Source organism: Apus apus, chromosome 1, assembly GCF_020740795.1.
Source record: "Apus apus isolate bApuApu2 chromosome 1, bApuApu2.pri.cur, whole genome shotgun sequence".
NCBI classification, from domain to species: domain Eukaryota; kingdom Metazoa; phylum Chordata; class Aves; order Apodiformes; family Apodidae; genus Apus; species Apus apus.
This window is the reverse complement of record NC_067282.1, coordinates 146,127,888-146,152,248: the sequence shown is the minus strand read 5'-3', so window position 1 is coordinate 146,152,248 and position 24,361 is coordinate 146,127,888. Positions and strand designations below refer to the sequence as shown.

General features: G+C 41.7%; 1 protein-coding gene across 3 annotated transcripts in view; it reads right to left on the bottom strand.

The window, feature by feature from the left end:
• The window catches only part of KDM7A (lysine demethylase 7A), a 65,300-nt gene extending 43,875 nt beyond the window's left edge, over positions 1-21,425 (bottom strand). For 2 of the 3 annotated variants that reach the window (XM_051621204.1, XM_051621213.1), the window contains exon 1: positions 21,198-21,425. In XM_051621204.1, coding sequence (XP_051477164.1) covers positions 21,198-21,316 — 119 coding nt within the window. In that variant the 5' untranslated portion in view covers positions 21,317-21,425. The remainder of the gene's footprint in view (positions 1-21,197) is intronic. The other variant, XM_051621222.1, reaches the window with a different exon arrangement.
• Positions 21,426-24,361: the final 2,936 nt, after the last annotated feature.

The window sequence follows — 24,361 nt, the reverse complement described above, 5'->3', positions numbered from 1 at the left end:
AATATCAAAAGTACTATTCATTCAAGGCCTTATTTTCAGTGTCCTTAAAGGGACATGACTACTTGAAAAGCTATTTTATGTCATTAAAACAACTAGTGTTTATACTGGGACATTACATACAACTCCAAGTATAAAAGGGAATTATTACACACACAGCACTATAAAAGTGAAGACAGAAGTAAAGTTTGGATGGCCATTTTCCCAATTTAATTGTCACAGCTGAAAAGACTAACAGACCAGATTATCAACTGTCAGCAAGGTATTTCTACTAGGAAATTTCTGAGATTTTCTGTATACTGCAGAAAACAGATGGATCACCCTCAACATGGAAAAAAATGGTTAATTGTTGAGAAGCTGGATCATGCACAGGACATCATCCTCTTGGATTTAATCTTCTGTTCCTTCTCCCCATCACTTCAATTCCATAAGCTCATTTTTCACCTTTTTCAGTAGCATGTGGGAAACAATGAGACTCTTTTTATAGATGTAATTGTACTTCTTATGAAGCTTCCTACAGCAGCTTCCACTTCTGTCAACATCAGCATGGCATTTTGTACCTATAAGCTTCATCTAGCAGATGCGGAAAAGTGACAGGCCACCAGAGGAATGTCTACTACTTCTTCAACAGATATTGCCAGACAGGTATTGTTTTACAATTAGGTATTGATCTAGAGCTCAAAATTGAGCTAAGATTTTTTAAAGTCTCTTGACTTTCTTCTCGGAATGCAAAAGTTCAGGCTCAAAGGCTTCTTAGTTTTCAACAGTCTGATCGGAACAGTCTGACTTTTTTTTTTTTTTGCTGTCACTGTGCAGAAAAATGTAGGTTCAGGGCTCTTGCCCTCCTTCCTCCAACTGTCTGACCATGGACTGCCATTGTTTCTCTCACCAAATCTAAACCATCATGCCAAGTCTGTTCAACAAACTGATCCAAAGGAAAAAAAATTAACGACCACTCAACTCACTTTAGTAGATAGTAAAATGTCTATAAATAAATATAAGGGGTATATGTTTCAGTTATATGCAGTTGTTTACCAAATACGTAACTTGGTCATTTTCAGGACGTGGTAACTGAAAATATTCTGTTATTTCATCTCTACACTATTTTGTCTTTCTAAAAAAGACTGCTAAACAATAGGAAAAAGATGTGTTATTACACATAGAAGAAAGAAACTCACACTTGCCTTTTAGTATCAGACCTTATTACTGAATTTCAAATCATCACAGATGAGAGATCTTTCTATTAATATACCAAACAAGTCTGGAAGTAGTATGCAAGCCTATTTTCTCCAAGTAGGAAAAGAATGCCAAGTAGGCAATATTTAGAGATTAAAACAATGGAAGTACTAAAGATGTCCCTGCCACAACCAAATAAACACATCTGTCACTCATTTGGGGACAATACTTAAATACTTAATTAGGAATACAAAGACAAAGTCCTAGTGTGACAATACTGTTGACATACTTACATAGCATCCCATAGCACAAAAACAGCTGAAAAATGAAGTTTATTTGAAGGAGAGTATAAAACTTGAAATAAATGTAGTGAGATTTAAAAGCCCAAACTTCAAGTGCCAGCTAGATTTCTTTTTCCTCCTCCCTTCAAAATGCACGCAGTTACACTAAAGTAATAAAAGCAATCAAAGAACACAACGCAACACAGGAAAGTGCATGGGAAAGTGCAAGCTCTCTCTTAGTCTCACCTCTCTTAGCCTAAGCTTGGTAAAAATTCCAGAATCACAATAGCAGTAATTTTAGGCTTATAAGGATTTACTTTGGCAACCAAGTAATTTTAAAGAAGTTACAAACTTCTAGATACAAACCCATACTGCCTTAAAATAAATTGCAGAAAAAATACCCAACATAAAACTATTTTAGCTTTTGCCATATTCACTTTCCAAAACAAAATACCTTTTAAAAATAAATGGCTGGTATAAACACAACTCAAATAGAGACACTCAACTCAAATAAATACACTTAAAAAAAAATAATTTCAAAAACAGAAAAACAGAATAATGCTTATCTGTAGCAAATACTCCTCTCTCTCTGAGCTACCAATTTTCTCCAGAAAAAAAAAAAAAGATACATATTTGTATGGAATACATGTGCGTTGGCCCAACAGCATGCATACACTACATATTCACTCATAGAAGCAAGTTCTTATGGACCTAAAAATTACATGTAAGGGCATCTGCCAAAAAACCTCAGAAGACACTAACTTATTCAATATTGAATGATCCTACAACACACACAAGAATCCCAAGAATAACAATGCTGCATGCCATAATATACATAAAACTCTGACCTTTGAATGATCAGAGGCTTCTGTTCTAACACTCCCAAAGTTCTAAGAGATCTTAGTCTACTTCAGATTAACCATCACATCGGATACGAAAAATGGAAATGTTCATTACATAGGTTTAGACTTCTATAATGTAATTTAACCCTATTGCTTCTAAATTATGTGACATTTATCTGAAATGAGGTATTGCAGTAATAAAAACATGCCAATAGATACATTATCTATTTTCATTTCTAAAGAGCATTCCAAAGGTTCTGACTTCCTGGACCTCCAGAAATAAAATTTTGACCGCAATACTAGTGCTGTCCTTGCAGAAGACACTTTTAATAGCAATACTTACACACATTCTTCCATTGAGAAAGAAAATCAGTATTAATCGTTTCCCTCTCAAGTAACAGTGCTGTTTCACTCCCTCAAAGCAGAGGCTAAAATCAATACAACCGTATGTGACCAACTTGACAAAGCAAGCTCAACTCCACAGAGTGGATTCTGAAAAGTAGAAACTTAATAGGAAAATTTTGATCAATGGAACAAGCTATCAAGTTACATACTGATATAGGTTCCGTTACAGATGCACAAAACTTTCTACCTACATTTAGGGATATAGCTGTGTATGCAACACAATTTCCATGGTACCTAAAATCTCAAAGAAACAACATAGACATACATTATTTTTGTACACTGATTCTTCCATTCTGGAATCCCAGTCCAGTCTGAAAATAAGTTGATGTTTATTTGAAACTGAAGACATGCTTTTTTCCAAAATCTGGATTTTAAGTACAATTTGTTCAATTAAATGAAATTACTAAAATGAAGTTATAGAGAAACGGCCATACTTTTACAAAATATTCTAACAACTGAGTATTTTGTATAATCAGAGAAAATTCACTTTTAGTAATCTATGTTTATTAAAAGATTGTGTTTAGAAGTGATTTTCTAGACAACAATTTCATGTAACTATTAGGAATATAAGCAAAAAAAGTAAAATGACTGTTCGAACAGCAGTCAAAAGGAGTACATGCTCAGGAAATCCAAAGGTGTACATGTTCATACAAAAATACATACTGAAAGCAAGCAACCTTTTCACTACAATGTAAGACTATTAGGAAGAGACAGTCCAGTTTACTTCATAATAGCCTCAATCATCATTGGATTACATGTAGCAGTTTTATGACAGAAGTACTTTTCCTAATGACAACTGTCTGACAAGGCCAAGCTAACATTACCAAAGTACTTCTGATGTGTTCCTTCTGTTTCGTATCATTTATTTAGCACGTACCCAACGTTCCCCCTCCTTTCTATGGCAACTAAGATTTCTACTTATTCTTCTCAACCAAACTAATTGCATAAAGCTCCTTTAAAGTGTATTTACAATTAATTTTTGTCTCAGTCCTTTTTAACTCATTGTTTTACAGAAATGAAGGTCTGAAGGAGCCTAGATCTTTTACTGTGGATTTTAGCATGATAAGCTGCCTCAAGAAGATCAGATAAATAACATTTAAGAAAACTACAGCAGATTGCAAAACTAAACAGCATGTCAGTGAGAGCAAAAGCATTTTAAAAGCAGCAATGGTAGTTGGAAGTCTCATTTCAGCATGAAACCAATTAGATGAGATAAAAATGACACTAGCAAGTGAATCAAGACAAAATACATAGACAAGAAAGAAAAAGAAACTAATACCAATCTGACCTGAAGAAAATTCTTCAGCACTTCAAAACCAGTAATCAGTGCAAGCTTCATATATGAAGCAAAGCATTTGGCTCAGGAATTCAGAAAGATTCTCTGTATCTGTTCAGGCTCCCATGTTTCCCCATTCCAGACAGACACACAAAAGTAAAGGAGAAACAACAGCCCAATCTTACTTCAAGCACTGTGTGTTAGCAGAGTTGCAACTGCTAGAAGCCTTTTCAATTGCATGAGAACTATCCTGTCCTTTCCACAACTGATGCAGCAAAAGAGGTTAACATTAGATTTTAGGTAAATGTAGGACTACTGGAGTCCTCATTTATTTCACAAGAGCCAACATGAATTTTAGTTCTTGTTATAATGCCAAGTCGGTACCAGCTTTGTTTTCCAACACAGGCCTTATGCACAGAACAATACATATATTAAATATTTGGTTCAAAGAGAGAGGCATTGGAAGGGGAAGAAAGAAGAGAAAAATGAACTGTCTGCCTATCCGCTGATGACAAAGGTTTTCCAGATCTTTAAGGAAGTTTTTCTGTTAAGTATTTTTACTGCCACCTCAAGACTACAAGCCTATGAAAGTTCACCTCTTCCCCCCTAAGACATTCCAGAACCTAGTAAAAGTCCCTGACAGGTAACTGCATCTTATGTACATAATTTGCCTTATTTTCAAGTTATTCTGTTATAATTTTGCTTAGAAATGAGAAACAAACAACAACAACAACAAAAAACACAACCCCAAGTTTTAAAATAATACCTTCAAACCACAGAGGTTTTAAAGGCAAAACCAAAATACTGTTTCAATTCTATGAAAATAAAATTTAAAAAAAAAGCAAAAGAAAAGACACCAAACCACAAAATCTTCAACACATTTAAACCATGTGCTGTAGCTTTCTTGAAACAGACATCTTAACTCAGTGCCTGTGTGTGGCTGTATTCTACTTCAGAGCAAAATAAATCTCATAATTGCTACCATTATTTCCTTAACAGAAAGAGGAAGAAATTGATTAAGCTCTACTACTACAGAGGTAACAAGAGGGCGGAAGAGGGAAGGTAGTAGACGAGCTAATTAAACCTCTCATTCAGGATAAAGCAACTATGGCAACTGTAATACTGCCAGTGAAGGTCACTCCTTCTCCTGAGTGAAGATATAAAAAATGAAATTTAAATAAGTTTGTTGTTGTTGTTGTTATATATTATCTACACACACTTGCTTGCCTCAACTTTTTTATTCTTAGTTTTTTGTCTTAATCTTCCTCAGCACCAACTTGCATACAGACTCCTGTTAATTTTCACTCTCTCTCTAGCCATTGCATATGATGTGGTTTCAAAAACTACCGGAGTGCCAAGTTCTTTAACCACAATCAACACAAATTTCAGTTCCAGTTCCACCTCAGAGTTTCCTATTACGTAGCAAGGGCCTTTCCTACACAGAACAGACATACTAGGTATTTGCTTCTAAATGAGAGGGCACTGGAAGGGGAAGAAAGGCAACAGAAATTAACTGCATCACAAACAGCCAATGAAGAGAAACTGAGGTTCAATCCAAAACAAGAAACAAATTTTAGGCAGCAATGACATACCTTGCATTGATTTAACAGCTTGCAGCCACTGGAAGAGGCAGGTTACCCATTCCCCTCCCAAGCAAGCGTTCCCAATTCCCCCTCTGTGCAATGGCCCTGGTACTTGCCTGGCTACAAGGCAAGCTGTTTTCACTCACTTATCTGCCAGAAACTAATCTAACCAGTTCTCTGCCTGTTTATCAAGTTAGCTTACAGCATTTGTCAGACAACTATCTGAACTAATTCATTAAAAGGGAGTTGGAACTGCGTAACCTGAAGAGAGGGATTTGAGAAGTAAGATTGCCCCTCTTGGCAATGGAAGTCACTAGACACAGTCAGTGTTGAACTCTCATTATTCTACACCACTTGAAACTACTCCCATCTAATAGATAAATTGCCAATAGTTTACCAATTAGATTGCAGGGAACATCCCTCCCTGCAACTGAAAAACTTCCTAGAAATTAATTATATACCCTGCATAACATGAAAAAGACATTACTAAGGTCAAGAGATGCATATATTGTCACCAGATGCTGTAAGTGTACAAACGTTTTTCAGATAGCCCAGTATTTAAGATTATCTTAGTTTGACTGCCTTCGGGAATCCTGATTTTTCCTTGATGAAGTGTTTAGTGTTATCAATTCCTTGAGAGCAGTTACCTGTAGCTCCAGCTAAAAGAGTAGCTGAGGCAAGTACCAGGTAGAGGTATGACTTTATGCTGCTACAGATAAATTATTGGCCTACAAAACTCTCTCTTCCAGTAATCGCTGAAGTACAGCAGTAAATATAGCGGACAAGAAAAACAAACAAGTAACCCAGACAGTTTGAAAGCGACATTTCTGAACCACACCAAACATGGCTTTCCATAAAGCAGGACAAAATCAGAAGAACAAATTTTCAGCTAGATTCCCATCTCCCATTTGAGAGAAACATGGTGATCATTCTGAAGCATGAAGGCATCTACCTGCTCTTAATAGAAGAAATATCACTTTATGCAAGTTTGTTGGGAAACAAAAAGACAATGTTTGAGGTTTATCACAGAATCTTAGGGGTTGGAAGGGACCTCAAAAGATCATCTAGTCCAACCCCCCTGCCAGGCAGGGTCACCTAGAGCACATCACACAGGAACTTGTCCAGGCGGGTTTTGAATGTCTCCAGCGAAGGAGACTCCACAACCTCTCTGGGCAGCCAGTTTCAGGGCTCTGTCACTCTCACAGTAAAGAAGTTTTTTCTGATATTTACATGGAACCTCCTATGCTCCAGTTTGCACCCACTGCCCCTTGTCCTATCACTGGACATCACTGAAAAAAGCCTGGCTTATTTTTAGAGCTTGAGTAGAAAAAAAACCTCACTAATGGTTCTTGATTATTCACTCACAGTTCTTCAATTCCAGAAATACCTACACCCAAGTCTCACCAAAAAAAATGTATAGAATCACAGAATACGTCACGCTGGAACAGACCTATAAGGATCATCGAATCCAACTCCCTGCTCCTCACAGGAGTACCTAAAACCAAACCATATGACTAGGAGAGTTGTCCAGACACTCCCTGAACTCTGACAGGATTGGTGCTGCAACGACTTCCTCGGGGATCGTGTTCCACTGACAGACCATCCTCTCAGTGAAAATCTTTTCCTAATATCCAATCTGAACTTCCCCTGGTGCAGCTTCTTTTTACTTCCTCATGTCCTGTCCCTGGTCATCAGCAAGAAATCATCAGCACCTCCTCTTCTGCTGCTGAGGGCTGCGAATAGGTCACCCTTCACGCTTCTCTTCTCCAAGTTGAACAAACAAATTACATTATTTAATATCATATTCACATGTAACAAACGGATCTCCTCAATATTAGATCTTAGGCCAACCAACTCTTCTGGGTAATCTTCACTGTATATTAAAAGCAGGTTTTAATTCAGTTCAGAATTTGTTGGTATGCCTTCAGCAGTTCCGTTTCCTTCTCAAGAGCTAAAAGGGTTGGCTGCTGCTCATCAAGGAAGGGCCTGGACTGCAGTGTCCTACAGAGTGCACCTTTACCTGAAAGAGGTATTTTCTGGCCTTCAAAATTAAATTCACTAAATAGTTCTCCTTTAAGGAAAAAAAAAAAAAATGCAAACATTTTTAAACTGTGCTTCTCAACTGTGTGATTCCTCTTCCAGTGTACAATATTTTCCAGATATTGCTAAGAACTTTTTAGTAAGCATCTTCTAACCACAACATAAAGTAATACATGATTACTCCTATGGCACTGAAATACATCACTTTTATAAGGCAAATAGACTCACAAGTAGAGACAGACAATTTTTTAAAGATATCTGAAATTGGCTCATCATCTCTAGATCAGCATCCTCACTTCAAACACAGATGGAGTAGCTGATTACATTAACTTCTATTTAAGCTATGATACAAGCAAACTGTTTCAGATACACAGATAATGAGTTTAAATATCAGATGTTACACTGGCTGGCTGGCAGAGCAGTAAGGAGAATAAGCTCATTCAATCAACTAGAAAATGTTCATAATTTAGAGATCTTAACTGGATTCTCAGCTGCATATAGAGGTCCAGAGGGCCACACTGGCCAAAATGGCAACCCTGCAGTTCGTAACATAACAGTAAGTTACTTTTACACATTATTCTATCTACAGAAATCGAACTGTTCGATCTTTTTCAGATGGAATTAATGAAGCACAGTAATTTTCAGTCCATGTGGAAACTTCAAATAGTGCAGAACAAGGCTAAATAGTGTTTGGGGGTTGAATTACATCAGCGCTAAGACTGAATTTTATCTGCATCAATTATTTTTATTCTGGATATAATCTGATACACTGATTTTAATCTAAAACTCTAAGAAGTTCAGATCCAGGTTACTGAAACCAGTTTTGTTCTATCATAAGCTATCTAGTCATCTGAATTACTTGCAAAAGCACAAATCACATCTTTTTTTCCAAGAGAAAATTTCTGACTCAAATTTTGCTTAATTGTTTCTATGAGAGTAGACAGTTAGTCTGCCAAAGAGCAACACATCCAAGTGTTTTATTTTGAGTGTCAATACTACAAGAAGCAATGATATGAAAACATTTTTAAATAAGCTAAGTAAATTATGTCTTTGCAATTCAGGAGTGAAAGTAAACATTATTACAGGTCTTGGGCTTTGTCTGCAAGGATAATCTGCACCATTATATACTGTAGGCCAACTGGCTGGAAAGCAGGTCCGCAAGAGGAAAACCTTGTAGCCTTGGTGGACAGCAAACTGATTGAGACACAGCAATGCAACCTCTGGGGGTTCATTAGGAAAAGTGCTGCCAAAAGGTCGAGGGAGGTGATCTTTCCCCTCAGGACTGGTGTGGCCACACCTGGAGTGCTGGGTCCAGTTCTGAGATCCCCAGGAGAAGACACACAGGCATACTGGATCAAGTCCCGCTAAGTGCCACTAAGATGATTAAGGGACTAAAACATCCTTCAGACGAGGAGAGGCTAGAGAGCTGTGATTCATCAGGCTGGACAAAGCACTGGGGGAATCTTAGCAATGTGTGTAAACATCAGTGTATATAAATTCCTCTGATAGGAGGCGAAAGCAGACATGTTTTTCTTAGTAGCACTCAGCAACAGGAGAAAAGGTAATGGCCACAGATTAAAACATACAAAATTCCATCTGAGCATAAGGCGGAAAATTATGTATTTATTTAATTTTCAGCTTCTAGAGTGGTCAAACAATGGAAGAGGTTGCCCAGAGACACTGCAGTCCTGGAGCGTGTCCAGAGATCAACCAAGCTGGTGAAAGGTCTGGAGAATAAGGCCTATGAGGAGAGGCTGAGGGAACTGGGATTGTTTAGTTTGGAGAATGCTGAGAGGAGATCTCATTGCTCTCTACAACTATCTGGTTTAAACCAAAGGTAAGACTACGAGAGATCTTTTGTTCTGTATCAACTGATACTAAGTGGATTAGTTAAAATACCAAGTACAATAGAACACAGACTTGTAATGGACATTTTTAATTGAAACTACTTTCAAATCCAGAGTAGAGAAGAATGAGGGAGAAATTGCACAAACACACAAATAAAAGGATACATCTATATAAGGAGATTAAGGTAAAATCCAAATAAGGACCGTGGCCCCTAAAGCCTACTTAAGTTCAGAAAGACAACTAATCACAGCTACGCTCACCTGGCACCTCACTACTTGACCTGAAAATTCCAAAAGTACCTTCTATTCTGCTCTGCCTGCACATCCAGCCAGCATGCAACACATTCCCTGACATCTAAGCCAGAAGGCAAATACAGCTGCCATACTTTCAAAGTACCAGGCACTAAAAAATAATTATGAAGGGAGATGTAATTTTGTTTTTTCCCAGTGAGACTCAGCAGCACTTACTCAGGTTGTGGGAGTTCAAGCCCACAGATCTCAAGGGAATGTACACCTCCAGGTTACTTTTTATGTAAAGATACTCTTTATCTCTCCAATTTACGGCCTTTTACTCTGCAGAAAATAAACCATGAGATTATGGGTCCAGAACAGAATGTAACATGACCCAAACAATCTTCTGGTTAGCACACTCAGACAAGACTCATTAACAAGATTATCCTGAGATCTAGTCCCTGCTCCTGACATTAGTGAATAAAAAAAAAAATACAGTGAGCATGCATTACAACATAACCTTTTGCATGTCTTAGAAAAAGTGTAAGTATATATTTAGTCCTTTGATTTAATAGTGCTTCCTACAGGAACATAACAGTCTACCCCCTATGAATGCACCTGTTTTTCAAAAGGCAGAACTCATCATTTTCTAACTATTTCAATAACTGCTGAGGACTTTAAACTTGCCTAAAACCTGACTCATACCTGCCAGACTTTTTGGAGTAAAAGTAACACTTAACAGCTGTCACTTTTCTGGTTGGAAAATGAAGTAATATTTTTGCATTTCCCTACAACTTCTACTAACATAATCCAAAAGAACCTATTAAGTTTTTCTTTACTAATTAGCAAAAAAGTAGGAAATACTTCACATGAGGACAACCCTTTACCATGAGTGCTTACCATGAGATAAAGATTTAGAGGTCAATGATCTCTAAAAAGCCTTTAATGAGTTCAATAATTCACTGAATGTAAAGTATTAAGCCATTTTCTTACAATTCTATTACAGAAAAAAGTTTGTTTGTATTACACAGAACTGGCTATGAAACTAAAAACACTAAGGAAAAAAAGATACCAAGCCATTTGAAGAGTGGGAATTTCACAACCTTATATATAACTTAGAGTACATGAAATTAATTACACCCAGAGTCAGCTTGCTTTGAAAAGGCTTTTTACTTTTAGCAATTCAAACCATAGAGTTACATAAGACAACCTCAAATTGTGTCTTTATCTTCAGAAAATACAAGAATTCCATTCAGAGAAAGATACAGAAAGCTACATTTTAAATTTAAATGAATGTTGATCACTTCCTATTTTCTGCACACAATAAAGTACTTTCCATCAAATCAGAAACTCGACCGTGTATCTGCATTAGCATCAGCAAACCTACTGGCTGCATTGGAACTTGGATCTTCCACACTTCAGAGACACTGATCTTTGCAACACATGTTTTAGTACAGCAGCTTTTTTCACTCACAAATTAATGTTTAAACATAAAACTCCAGACTCCTGCATACTATATTGTAACAGCGTTGCCCTGAGATGGTGTGGATTACCATAGATAGAGGCTTTCATACTTCAAGCTGCTACACCGTCCAATGGCAACTCCCAGGGAATCTTCCATGCAGTTTGCACTGGGAACTGCATCACATACTGCATTCACTTCCACGCTTAGCCCACATGTGTGAAGAATAGTAAGGAATGCATTGCAATTCACTCTTAATTATGTAAATATACATAAGCCTGTTTCATGTAAATGTAGTCCAAACAAACAAGATGTTTGCTCAAAATAATTTCACCAATCATCTGGCCATACTTAATGTCTAAAACTTAATTTTCCCGTGTTTTACTACTTTTTCATTATTCTGTCCCATTTCTTTCTCATCCACACATATACTTGCTGTTTAAGACTATGTAGTATCAAATAAAAAAAGATAATTAGATACAGTGCTACCCTATGAAAGACAAAGATTCAGCCAGCTAAGATGGAGACATGCATTGACATTCACACACTGGGGGGAAAGAGAAAAGGCCCAAGAGCACTAATGTGCAATAAACAAACAAGCTTGTAGAGATACCTTGATCTGTTATTTACTGTAAAGAAGCCACTTTTGGGAAAAGACCACTTGCATTTGGGGTATCTTTGGAAGAAGCATGTAACAGGCATCTTCCTTTAACAGGTCAAGCACTGATACCTGCAGTTACGTTCCTTCCATCAATATACAAGATTTTTATCACTTACAGTAAAATTCTATTCAGTATCCAGTACCAGAACGAGCTAGATATAGAAAACTTTATTATTCTAACAAGTAGAGGGTCTGTTTTTTTCATTAGCCAATCAAGTTATTTCCACACTCAAATAAGGGCCAGGAAATAGAATGCAAAGTGCATTCTCACTTGGTGATGCTAGCCAAAAATCACCTAAAAAAAATAAATTTGAATTTGCCCTTACTGGCAAAATATAAAAGCCCAAAGGTAACATTTGTAGAAGCATCTCCACTTCAGAAAATTCTGATGTACTCAAATAATACTCCTAACTAGTTCATACCTAAATAATTCTTACTGTAGTTTCATGATGCTTCAAGTGCAACACAGCTGATCATGCTTGAAGCATAAGCTACAGACAAGGCACTTGCCTGCACTCAAATAAGATACTTTTCAGCATGGATGCCAGTCTAATCACCTAACAGTACAGCCGCCCTTTTCCTTCTTAGCAAGAATAAGAACAGCATTCTAAACTACTTCTATATTAATTAAGTCAAAGCAACACATTTTACTGCACCGTTAAGAGATTCAAAGTGATGCCCCCAGAGGTCCTAGTAATTCACACAGGAGGGCACAGCATCAGAGGCTGCAAGCTGCTGCTCACCTCTGCATCATGTTGATGCATCCTCCATGTACACAAATACCTACATGCAGATAAGTAAGCTAGAATTTACCAAGAGATTCAACAGACCACATGTATACACCATTTTTGTTCACATGCTTTTGGCCTTATGTCACGTAAGCAATAGAGCACGGAGAAATACCTGGGGTGTGGACTCAAGGTTGCGGCATGTCAACACAGAACACCATCAGGAAATAAAAAGCAAAAACACTATCCTGAGATGCAAACTGGCAACGTGTGCCTGGGCACAATGTCATATTAGTACAGCCTTCTTGCATTTCATACTGATCCTAGACTGCTCCATATAGCACTTTGCTGCTCACAGATCTACCCATCAGTACCCTACTATGTTGAGTTGCAGTGCCTCATTTGATTTCTACCGGTTTCTGACACTGAGTTGTGCAAGTCAACAGCATTATGTGGTCTTTTAGTGAAAAGATCAAAATATTTTTGTTATTGAAGCAAAATTAGAAATGTGTGCCTTGGGCAGGCCAACTGTAAGTTTACAAGTACTGTTGGATAAGATGACATTGCAATTTCTTTCATTGCTCTTCATTTACCCCCTTGAGTCGGCCTTCATTTATTTGGCCTTCAAACATCACCATGTCCAAAGGAAAATGTCACTGTTCAGAAAATACTGCCTGATAACTGGTAAAAATGACAGATCAGACCAATACTATATCCTCAATAACAAAGACTTCATTTCTCAGAAAGTAACCTTTCTTTGCACTCATTTTCATGAACAGCGCTTTAAGAGCCTTTAAGTGGATAAAGCATTAATGTAAATGGAACAAATACAATTAAAGTTACAAAATTAATTTCCCAGGCTAGCTGCAATGTCAGCTGACAGCTTCAAATGAAAATAAATAAGACTTCATACCACAATATATTAAAAATTTAGAACAGTCATCCTCACTCCAGTTGGCTTTTAAACAAAATGATGTGGGACTGTTTTTTTTTAAAAGGCTTTCTTGCTTTTGTGGCAAACGTCAGCATTTATGCCTGCCTGAGCAACAATGAACTCAATATTTTCAAAAAGAAAGACCAGTTTTAAAGTCTACTTTAGTTCATGCTGAAGTAATGGAGAAACCAGTATTAAATATTAATTCCATTCAAAAGCAGAATTGACCGGAGGAGATGTAACCAGCCACATAAATCCACATTACCACCATATAACAGACATCTCAAGACTATTCATACTCCATAGATTGTTAGTTCTGTGTATTCATGAGCTAACGTTACATTAGAAAGGACAAATGAAATATAGCTCTGTTATTTTAAAAGCTGTATATTTCACTAAAATCTCTCCCCTACATTGTTAATAAAGCAATAGCGATGCTGTTAACTGAATTTTCATACTTCAGCAATGAGACACTTGAGCATGTTCCTGTTTTTTAAGCATGCACACTGTACCTATGAAAGTCTTTACTACTCAGAGTTATTTTAAGAAAATGGTATTTTATTTAAAGTCATGTAGGGGAAGTACAAATATTTACAGGAAAAGTGTGAGTCCAACTTGTGCAAACTGTCGTGTAAATAGAATGGATTCACTCTATTACATGATCTTTCAAACAATTATCTAGAAAGTGCACAGAAAACTGCACTGGGCATAAGAAATGTACTAATTAATATTAAAACTGTCCACAGAAAAAAAGCCAGAAACCACAAATGAAGAATGAAAACAAAATTAATGTGATTTTGTCCACTGGCAGTTAACAGAGTGATACTCTACTGTAAGATTTAATCCATTTTATTGGCACGGTGTTGTCCTAAGAGAACACAGCATTATAAACAGATCAAGACAAGTTTTTTTTAAAAAACAAGGTATTGCACACTCCGTATTGAAGCACCTAACAGATACATGCAGAAAGTAAGGGTATCAAGCAGCAGCCGCCTACCCAGACTTCTCCTATCTCTGTAGTCTGTAGATACAGAAGTCCAGAAAGAGCCTTCTGAAAACATTTTCATTCTTCAGTCTAACCAAGCATGTATTTAATATAACAAAAGGAATGGAACATACTAGAGTCCTACATAAGCATCAACAAAAGCAATTCTGGACTATAAAATCATCATACATTAACTAGCTAATAAAAAATTATTATTAGTCAGTTAAATTACACACGAAGACTTAGAAGGCCTTCATTTGCTTAATGTCCAAAGAAAAGACAATTATTTCAAAAATCTTTATACAGATCAACTGTAATATTACAACAATATTAAAGATTGGGTTTAGATCACTTATTCTGAAGCTTTTTATCTTCTAAGTAACATTGAATAGGCAATTATTAATTCGTACCTTAGAAATTAAAACTATTAGCATTTAATGATTGTTTAGAAACTCACTAGAACCTTGTTGCAATTCTAACTTTAAAAGCTGAGTTACGTGCCCCTCAGTTCTCTTATAGATCTTTATTGGACAGTACTTTTTTTCCCCTTATCCTAGTTACTATGTCAGAATGCACATTCCAAAACACCTACTATGTTTTATTCCAGATCATCAAACAAAAAAATTCACCAAATTACAGATATAAAGGAACAAAGTGTTAACTTTCAAAGTATACATGCTTCAAATAGAACCAGTTTTTCAAGAAAACTGTAAAGAAACTTGTACATATAATTCTACATATTATTACACAGTTTTGAAAATTGACAACATTTGAATACTTGCTACTCTACAGTGCTTATTATGGTAGAATACATCTACTTTAATATATATTAATAAGTCTTCCCACTTCACAGATGGGAACTGAGAGAGAAAAAACGGCTTTCTCAAATGAATAAAAGGATTGGAAACAGACATCCAATTACACAAGTACTAGTCTGGCATCCTTATTATTAGTTCCTTCTCAGTTTAACCAAAACTGTTTCAGCTTTTGTATTGTTAGAAGAGCTGAAGTCACTTAATTATTTGGCAAAGGACACAGACCTCACTGGACTTGAGCTGAGATTTCCACCCTATCACTGAAAAAATAAGGCTAAATCAAGGAAAAGTAAGGTTAACAAACACATTACATTTCCCTTGAGGTCTAAAACTTACCTGACATACACCCAGTTGCCACAGAAAGAATTTTAGGCTTATACATTATAAAAGCCAGAAAGTCAGCTTAAGAGCCTCTGGTGCCAGACCAACACTCTCGTGACCAGACAATGGTTTGTTGATTCAGTTCAGGCCCCTGAACATTTATAATTACAAGGCCTTAATTTTCTGTAAACAGAAGGTCTGCTCCAGAAGGCATTTGTAACACACTCTCTTTGCAGCCTCCACGTTTCTTTACATGAGCATCACCATACCTTGTCCTCGAAGTCCCTTCAAGACAGACACAGGAGCTTCAGCTCTCTCTGCAAACATGATGCTCTGGGGCTGCAGTGGTGCAGCTGCACTGGAAATGCCTGGCTTCCTACAGACCCCACTAGATGAGCAGATGGGTCTAGGCAGAGGCCAATAGACCCAAAGCAGAATCACATATGGTGACCAAGACACAAAAACAAGGTCCCACAAAACTGGGTGAGCCACTGGTACCAAAAGGGGCAGTGAGGAAGAAAAGCGGCCAACTACCCTGTCTTTTCCCATCCACTTTCATTATCCTGCAACAGAGTCTTCACCAGTGTTTTGCAACAATCTGGGAATCATCTTAGCCCTTGATGAGCCTGCTCAGCTCAGTAACTCAAGAAAAAGCTAACCCAGCAAAAGAATGGATTTTGTCAGTTTCCTGAGTAGAGCTGACTTATCAAACAATCAAACAAGCACTGAACCAGCAAGGGAGAAATTGTACCAGCATGCAGCCAGGAGTGGGACGCCCTCTTTCAGCAGCAGGGAGTTGGCAAAGCCCATTGTGCAGAACCTCACGTATGAAGCTCCAAAACAAAGAACCAACTCAAGAAAAGTAGTCACTATAGCATACATGTCTGTCTTGTCTTAAGGAGAAAGCCTCCCTTCAGAGCACAAACCACTGCATTAAGTGGGTCTTGTACCATATAACACGAGAGCTGCAAGGTGCAAAAAAACCTTGATTTTGAAATCGAGATGAGAATAAGGAGTGGTTGAGAAATTTTGCTTTTTTTTAGAGATCTAATTAAGACATGCTCAAGTCTATAGGATACCAGAAAAGGTATGTTCTACACAAAGTTAGCTCAGATGTCATTCTGGCACTGACACTTTTTTCCATTTGAGAAAAAACACTTCAAGGCATCTACAATTTAAATAACCATCCTCTAAAAGTACACTAATCATCTTTCTTTTCATATGATATTACATTTTTTTAATAATGACAAAGTTGTGAAAAATATCAAACATTCAATAGCAAAGTTCTATATGCTATCAATGAACTGCTCCAGGAAAGGAAAAAAGTTAATTCTTTCAAGAAAGTTTTGCAGAATACAGAATTAATCCTGAGAGTAGGATCTATCAATTTAAAAACAATCCCATATAAATTTAATCAATTTGACTTTGCTTTGCAACATCAATACATACATATGTACTATACATACAGGTAAGTGCTTTATTTCCTTTATTGTCCTCTAACCTCAATAAATGAAATGTTTATTTCAGTAAGCAAACATTTATAAACCAAAAAGGATATATAGTTTCTAGATTTAAGTTGCATTCACACAAAACACCAACCATGCAAGCTGAGCAAAGCTGGGCTGTTTGTTTTCTTTCTTTTCCTTGACGGAGAGACACCAAAGGTGACACCATTATGAAATTTTAGAAAACATTACTAACTGTGAACAAAAAAAAAGGATGTTTTCCTTCCTTATTCCCCAGTTCTCTGGCTTTGAAGAATAAAACATTTCCTTTGTTAAAAAAAAAACAACACACTTTTTTTTTGTTTAGCTTAAAAATACATTAAAAATGTCATGGGCATTTTAAAAGGCAGTGACTTTTCCTGTAATCAACACTCACACATTTGATAACTTCTTAGCCTATGTGTCATTAAGAAGTGCTAGAAGTTCACTGTATGTTTGTTGACAGACAACAAACCATCCCTTGGAAAAGAGCTACACAGAAAACTTAGGGGCACCTGCATTTGTAACTCTGACTGACTTCTCCATGCCCTTTACAACCAGTTCAGTACCAGTGCAGCTTGACAACACAAACAGCCTTTAAAAGCTACCTTTACAACCATTTACTCCTGAAGCATTACAGACAACATTATGTTATGAAGACTAAAAACAAACTATGTGCTTAAAGTTAAGTTTGTTCTCAACTGTCTGAAATCTAGTCTACAAGAGTAAGTGACATGTATGCAATGCACATAAATCTAGTTGAGTACAGGTATCACAGACAGAAAAAAAAAAAGGACGAAAACATCACAGCTGACAATGGGATTTCTGCAAACTCCAGAAACATTCCAAGAACAGAGACAACTGCAAGATCAGCTGAAAAAAAAGAAAAAAGTATTCTGTGCATAAGGTTACACGTAGCACAGCAAAAAAAACGTAAGAAATGACAACAGTAAGTAGTTAACCTACAAACTGAGGTAGAGCATCCAGAAAATTGAGGGAGACAGACCAAGAAGTGTCATGCTATGATACATATCATTCGAAGATGAAGTCAAGAATTTAAATAGGTGTCAAGAGCCACGGAACAGATTCAAGAACAAGTTGGAACACTCAGAGCAGCATAAAGAACTTTTTCTGCTGTATTCTAGCTGGAGAGTATATTCTAGACAAGACAAAAAGAAGGAAGCAGCTTAATATGACATTTTCATTTAAAGAAGATTAAAAAGGCCAAGAAAATACAGGCATCGCCTAAAATATAAATGGATTTGCCGCAAATTTGACAGTTTGTCACTTCTCAAGTCTCTTTAATCTCTTCACTCCCTGTGAGGAGTTCAAGAAAGTGATGAACCCTGGAACACTACAAAGACACACGTTAGGCTCTTTTGTTCAGCAAGAGGTAATTACACAAGACTGTGGCCGGATGTTACAGAATGTAGGCTTGCAACCTTGTAATGCATATAAAAATACTTGGCTTTACACAAATATTTGCCAGAAGCAATAAACTGTGTATTTGATAATATCAATATATTGATAATATATCAATAAGTAAACCAAAGGGTTTTTTTTTAAAACAATGCAGGAACATCCAGAAAAAATAATCTCATAAAATTTAAAGGAACTAGTGTTCTGTCAGAACAGACTTTGTACTGCCTCCAGCATACTGCTAAGGCACTCTTGACTACACATAGGAAGACAGCAAAGAGACCGTAATCCAGTAATAGGTGATATATCATGCTAGCACACCACAGCCTTAAAAATGTTTCTTAACATGAAGTCACACCAATCCCATTCCTAAGCCTGAGGAAAATAAAGAAATAAATTTAAAAAAAAAATAAAATCAAGAAAGCATGAAACCAAGAAGTTCACAAAGATTCGTGATTTGAGGGTGCATATTTTCTTTCACAAGCTATGTAACTTTTATATCAAGAGAAAAGGCACTCCCAGGGGAGACCGCAGTTGGAAAAGGACAACGGTGTCCCACAACCCTGTCCCTCAGTCACGAGACTGGGTGAGCATGCAGCTAAATCCCAGAGTAACACGGCTGCTGCCAGCTCCTCCCGGCTTTCCACACTTAGGGTTTCAAACTAGCAAGGCAGTCTAGTGCTAGCACAATTTTTCTACCAACTGCATGACAGAACAGAAGCAGAGGAACCACTGTGAATCTTCAAGCCACGGAGTGGCCTGTCCCACCTTTGTATCAGACAGTCAATACTTCTATCCTCTTAACAATTGCAGAAATTAGTTCACTTGTACCCTCGTAATATTAGTGCAAAAGATTGGCATTTAAATTAAGTCTGCATGTAAGCTAAGCAACTGGCAGGACAGAAAGAGAAATGCAAAAATGCAGAAGAATTGTTATAAAGAGAAAGAACATGCAACTCTACAAAGACATGCAGGCGACGTCTGCACCTGTACTACGAGGAGTGACCAACTTTCAACAAACTTGTACTAAGCTATTGTAATCCAAAAAAGCTGTTGCTTGTCTAGCTTCAAACAACAGTACCGGCAAGAGCAGCAGTAGTCTAGTTAAAAACATTTATGAGAGGTTGTTTTTAAAGGTACAATTCTGCTTTGCCAGTTTTTACCGTTTACAAAGCCCTTTTCATAGTTTCTATTATATTGTGGTTTGAGTGGAGTGAAACCCATCTACAAAGAACAAATCCACTCTACGTATGAACAAGTCAACATCTGAAATACTGAAAGCCTTCCTTTCATCCTAAAACGTGGCAAGAAAACACTCATGGGTAAGAATTCCTGTTAAGTAACACCTAGATATGCAACCTACTTTAGCTCACGTTTTTCTTTTGCCGTTGAAGGAAAGAAAGACTAAATAAATAGGGGCGGGGGGGGGGGGGGGGGAAGGAAAAAAAAAAAAAAGACCCCACATAACAACAAAGAAAGAAAAAAGCCATCACAACAACAAAACCCACACACAACCACGGTTTCTGTGCTGCCAGCGCTGAGCGCAGATGAAAGGCAAAGCCCAGGAGCGCGGCCGGCTCTGCTGCCCGACTCCTCTCCCCGACGGGAAACCCTCCCGGGCTCCCCGCTTTCCTAAGCGAGCGGCCGGGGGGGTGCAAAGCCCCGGCGCGGTCAGGGCTTTGCGGGCAACCCGCGGGCGCGGGGGCCGGCAGCGGCTCGGCGGGGCAGGGCAGGCTCTACCGCCCCGCGCCGGCAGAGGGCGAGGCGGCTGTCGCGCCGGGAGCCTGTTTTTGTTACACGGGGGGTATTTAAATGTCCTGCTGTCAATCACGAGGCACTTCCTACGCCGCCGCCAGCTCGCCGGCCCGGGGCTCCCCACATAATGGGGGCTGCAACTCGCAGCCCCAGAGCCGCCAGCCCGGCCGAGCCGCTCCAGTCGCGGGCCCCCAAGTTGCTCCTTTGTTTAACTGCCCGTGAATCCCCGTCGCCACCACCTCCACCTCCCCCCGCTCGCAGCAGGGAGGCTGCCGCCGGGGCCTTTATTATTCACACGCTGGGCTCGCAAAACACACGCGACTCGGCGGCGGCCGCTCGGGACCGCGCTGCAAACGTCAAGGCGGCGAGAGGAGCGGGACGACCCTCCTCCGTCCCGCACTGCCCCCCGCCCGCCCCGCACCAAACGCACGGCGAGTCAGGAGCCCGAGCCCGGGCTCGGCTGGGGGGGGGGGGGAGCCCCGGCAGCCGGCGCGGTGTCCCCGCCGCGCTCCTCCGCCAGGAGACCGCCCTGTCCCGGGAGAGACTCCCCGGGGGCGCGGCGGGGGGGACCCACGACGCCTCCTCGCAGCCGGCTCAACTTCAGGGTGGCGCCGGCCCGGCCCGCAGAGCCGCCGGCCCGTCAGCCCCGCATCTGTTGCTCTTTCATAACCGGCCTCCCCCCGCCCGGCCGCACGACCCATGTGCCCAGGGACGGCAGCCCTCGCCGGCACCGGCCGCTGCCACCGCCGCGGGGGGGAGGCGGAGCGGTCCGGAGCCCTTTCCCCCCCCCCCCTCCCCGCTGCCGCCGCGCAGCCATTGTCCCCCGGCCGTTACCGGAGCGAGGGGGGAGGAGGCAGCGGCTGCCACCGCCTGTGCCCGCGGGCCGGCTCACCCGGCGGCTGCCCCCCCGGCCCCGCGCCGCCCGGCTCGGCTCGGCGCGGCGCCCGGCGCCCACCTGCCGTGGAACCAGTCCTTGCAGATGTCGCACTCGATCATGAAGCGGCTCACGTCGTAGGGCTCCCGGCACACGCAGTACACGGGGGTCGCGGCGCCCGCCGCCGCCGCTCCGGCCATCTTTAAAGAACTCCCTGACTGAGGCGCCCGCTCCCCCTCCCTCCGCCGCGGCCGGCGGCACCAATAACAACAGCGCGCGTGCCAGCCCCACACGCCGCGCGCGCGCGCGCGCGCCCCGCCGCCGGCAGGCAGGCAGGCCCGGGCAGGCGGCGCGGGAGCGAGCGAACAACAAGCGCGCGGGGGCGCGCGCACGTGCGTCACCCGGCCCCCGCGGAGGCGGGGGGAGAAGGAGGGGGACGGGGACCGGGAACGCCCCCCCCCCCTCCCCCCTCCCCCGGCCCCGCCCGCCCCGCACGGCCGCCGGCCCCGCCGCGCGTGCGCCCCGCAACACCCCCCCCCGCCCCCCCCCCGCCCGGCCGGGAGCGCGCGTGCGCCTGAGGGGCGCGAGCGGCCATTGGGCGCGGGGAGGGCAGCGCACGTGCCGCCGCCCGCCCCACCCTCCCGGGGGGCGGGGCTCGGGGAGGCACGCGCTGGCCCTGCCCCCCTCTCCTCCCCCCACCTCCCTCCTCGCGCAGGGTCACGCGGGGAGGGGGAGGGGCAGGGTGCCGCGAGGACACGGGCGGGCGGGCGGGCGGCGGCGCGCGCCGGCTGCCCCTTATGTAACCGCGGCGGCGGCGGAAGGAGCCGAGCGGCGCCGAGGGCGGCCGAGCCGGGGACTTTGTTGTCGGGCCGCGGCCGCCCGCCCGCGCAGGCGCAGCAGCCGGCCCTGCTGCCCACGCCCCGGCGCGGGGGGCACGGAGACCGGGTCGGACTGTCCGTCCGCCCAGCCTGGGGCGGCTGCCCGGCCCGGCCTCTCGCCCGCGGGGCCGCCTGTGGCGGCGGTCGGCTCGCCCGGGTCCCCCGTGAGCGGGACGTCCCGCGGGCCGCGCCCGCCCCGGCTGGCAGGGAGCGGGAGGGGGAGGCCGGCCCCGGCGTTGGCGGGGGGCCCGCCTGCGGCTGGCAGCGCCGGGGGCGGGCGGGGCCGTGCGGGAGCAGGCCTGGAGCTGCGGGGCCGCCGCCCCCTGCCCCGGCTGGGCCTGAGCTGGGCGGCCGGCGGGAGCAGGCGGGGCCCGGTCTTGCTCCTGACCCTGGGACCTGCCTGGGCCGGCTCGAGGAAGGCGTTCTCTTTGGTTTCAACTGAATTCCTCTTGCGTGGATTCAATAAACCTAGCTGAAGACCCGTCCAAGGGTCATAGTCAACAAGACAGCTCTCATTTTTGAAGAACATTCCTTCCAGGTCCCTCAAATGGAATGCCGTGAGCGAATGCTGCTCTCATGAGACCCCCTCCTGTGTCCGGTTCTGGAGCTCCCAACGCAAGGTTATGAAGCTCTTGGAGAGAGTCCAGAGGAGGGCCACGAAGATGATCAGAGGGCTGGAGCACCTCGCCTGTGAAGACAGGCTGAGAGAGCTGGGGCTGTTCAGCCTGGAGAGGAGAAGGCTCTGGGGAGACCTTATAGCGGCCTTCCAGTACCTGAAGGGGCTACAGGAAAGCTGGGGAGGGGCTTTGTAGTGATAGGATGAGGGGTCATGGTTTCAAAGTGAAAGAGGCTAGATTTAGGTTAGACATTAGAAAGGCGTTCTTCCCTACAAGGGTATTGAGACACTGAAACAAGTTGCCCAGGAGGTTGCGGATGCCCCATCCCTGGGGCATGTTCAAGGCCAGGTTGGATGGGACTTTGAGCAACCTGGTCTCGTGGGAGGTGTCCCTGTCCATGGCAGGGGGGTTGGAACTAGATGATGTTTGAGGTCCCTTCTGACCCAAACCATCCTATAATTCTATGAACGCTGCAGTGGGACTGTAGTGGCAATTTTTCCTGGATGGATCTGAGGGCAGAGGAGCAACTGATTTTACAAAGCCTAGGCAGGTCAGTGTTCTCATGCTGTTGAGCTGGGGTTGGCAAAAAGTTTATTTTTTTCAAGCTCTCTACATGCATTTGGGTCACTGTTCCATGCCATCACCCTTTTTTTCAGGACACAAAAGTATCATGGATGCAATTACTCTGTATCATCAAGGACCAAAAAGTAGAGTTTAAAATTAATATACTTTTTTTCCAAACTGGCAAGCAGAGTCTCAAGGATCTGTGAAGATCGTGTTTTATCAGGGAATGGGGAGTCATGTTCTCCACACCATGTATACCAATTTAAAAGTGAAACAGTATGATGAAGTCTATGTTACTGTGATTATAACTGTAATAGACTGTGCATACAGCATTATAATTTTACAGTTTTACATCCCATGTCCTTAACCACCAGTAACCACAAAAAACTATCAAGTGTACATTTGTTTGGCAGGGGGCAGCTCAGAAGTACATGTTTCCTTTCCAAGCTGTTATTGTGGAGCTAGCTAATGTTAACATTTATGTGACGATTTGGCAGCAAATTGGACAGCAAAGAAATGTGAAACAAAAAAAAAAAAAAAAGCAAAAAACCAAAAACCTCAGCACACAGGCTTTGTGACTGACTAGAGAATGGAATACAGACATATAGGATATGTAAAGGACATCTTCAAGAAATACCAGATTCTCAGACCAAACTCTGGTTCTGACTTGTGAGATGTTACTAAGAGGTGTTTCAGTATTCTCTGTTTTCCAATACATCCTGGTATTTCAGCAACTCAGAATATGACCACAAACACATCGGTCCTTTAAAAAGCTGATGTCAAGCTTAATGGGAGTAAAAAAACACCATGAAGGTAACAAATTATTATTTGGGATTTCTGGATATAACAGATACCCGGAGGCTTTCTTATGAAAAATATTGTTTTCCTTTACTAATCTGATTCCAAAGCAGACCCAGGAAGAGGCATATCAATGGTAGGGCCTGTAAACTCTTTCAGGAACAATTACAGACACTATAACAACTACTAAGAGACAACTGTTCAAGGTAGAGTCGTTATTCTGTGTTGGTGCAACAAAGCATCAGTACATGTAGCCATGCTTGGAGTACGAAAGCAACCAATTCCCTGCTCCTTAGTTTTGCTGTTTCTTAGGTTGTCACGTGACAAGTTTTATCTTCAAGTTGCAGTTACCAGCTGCAGTGGCAACTTTATCCAAAGCGACCATAAA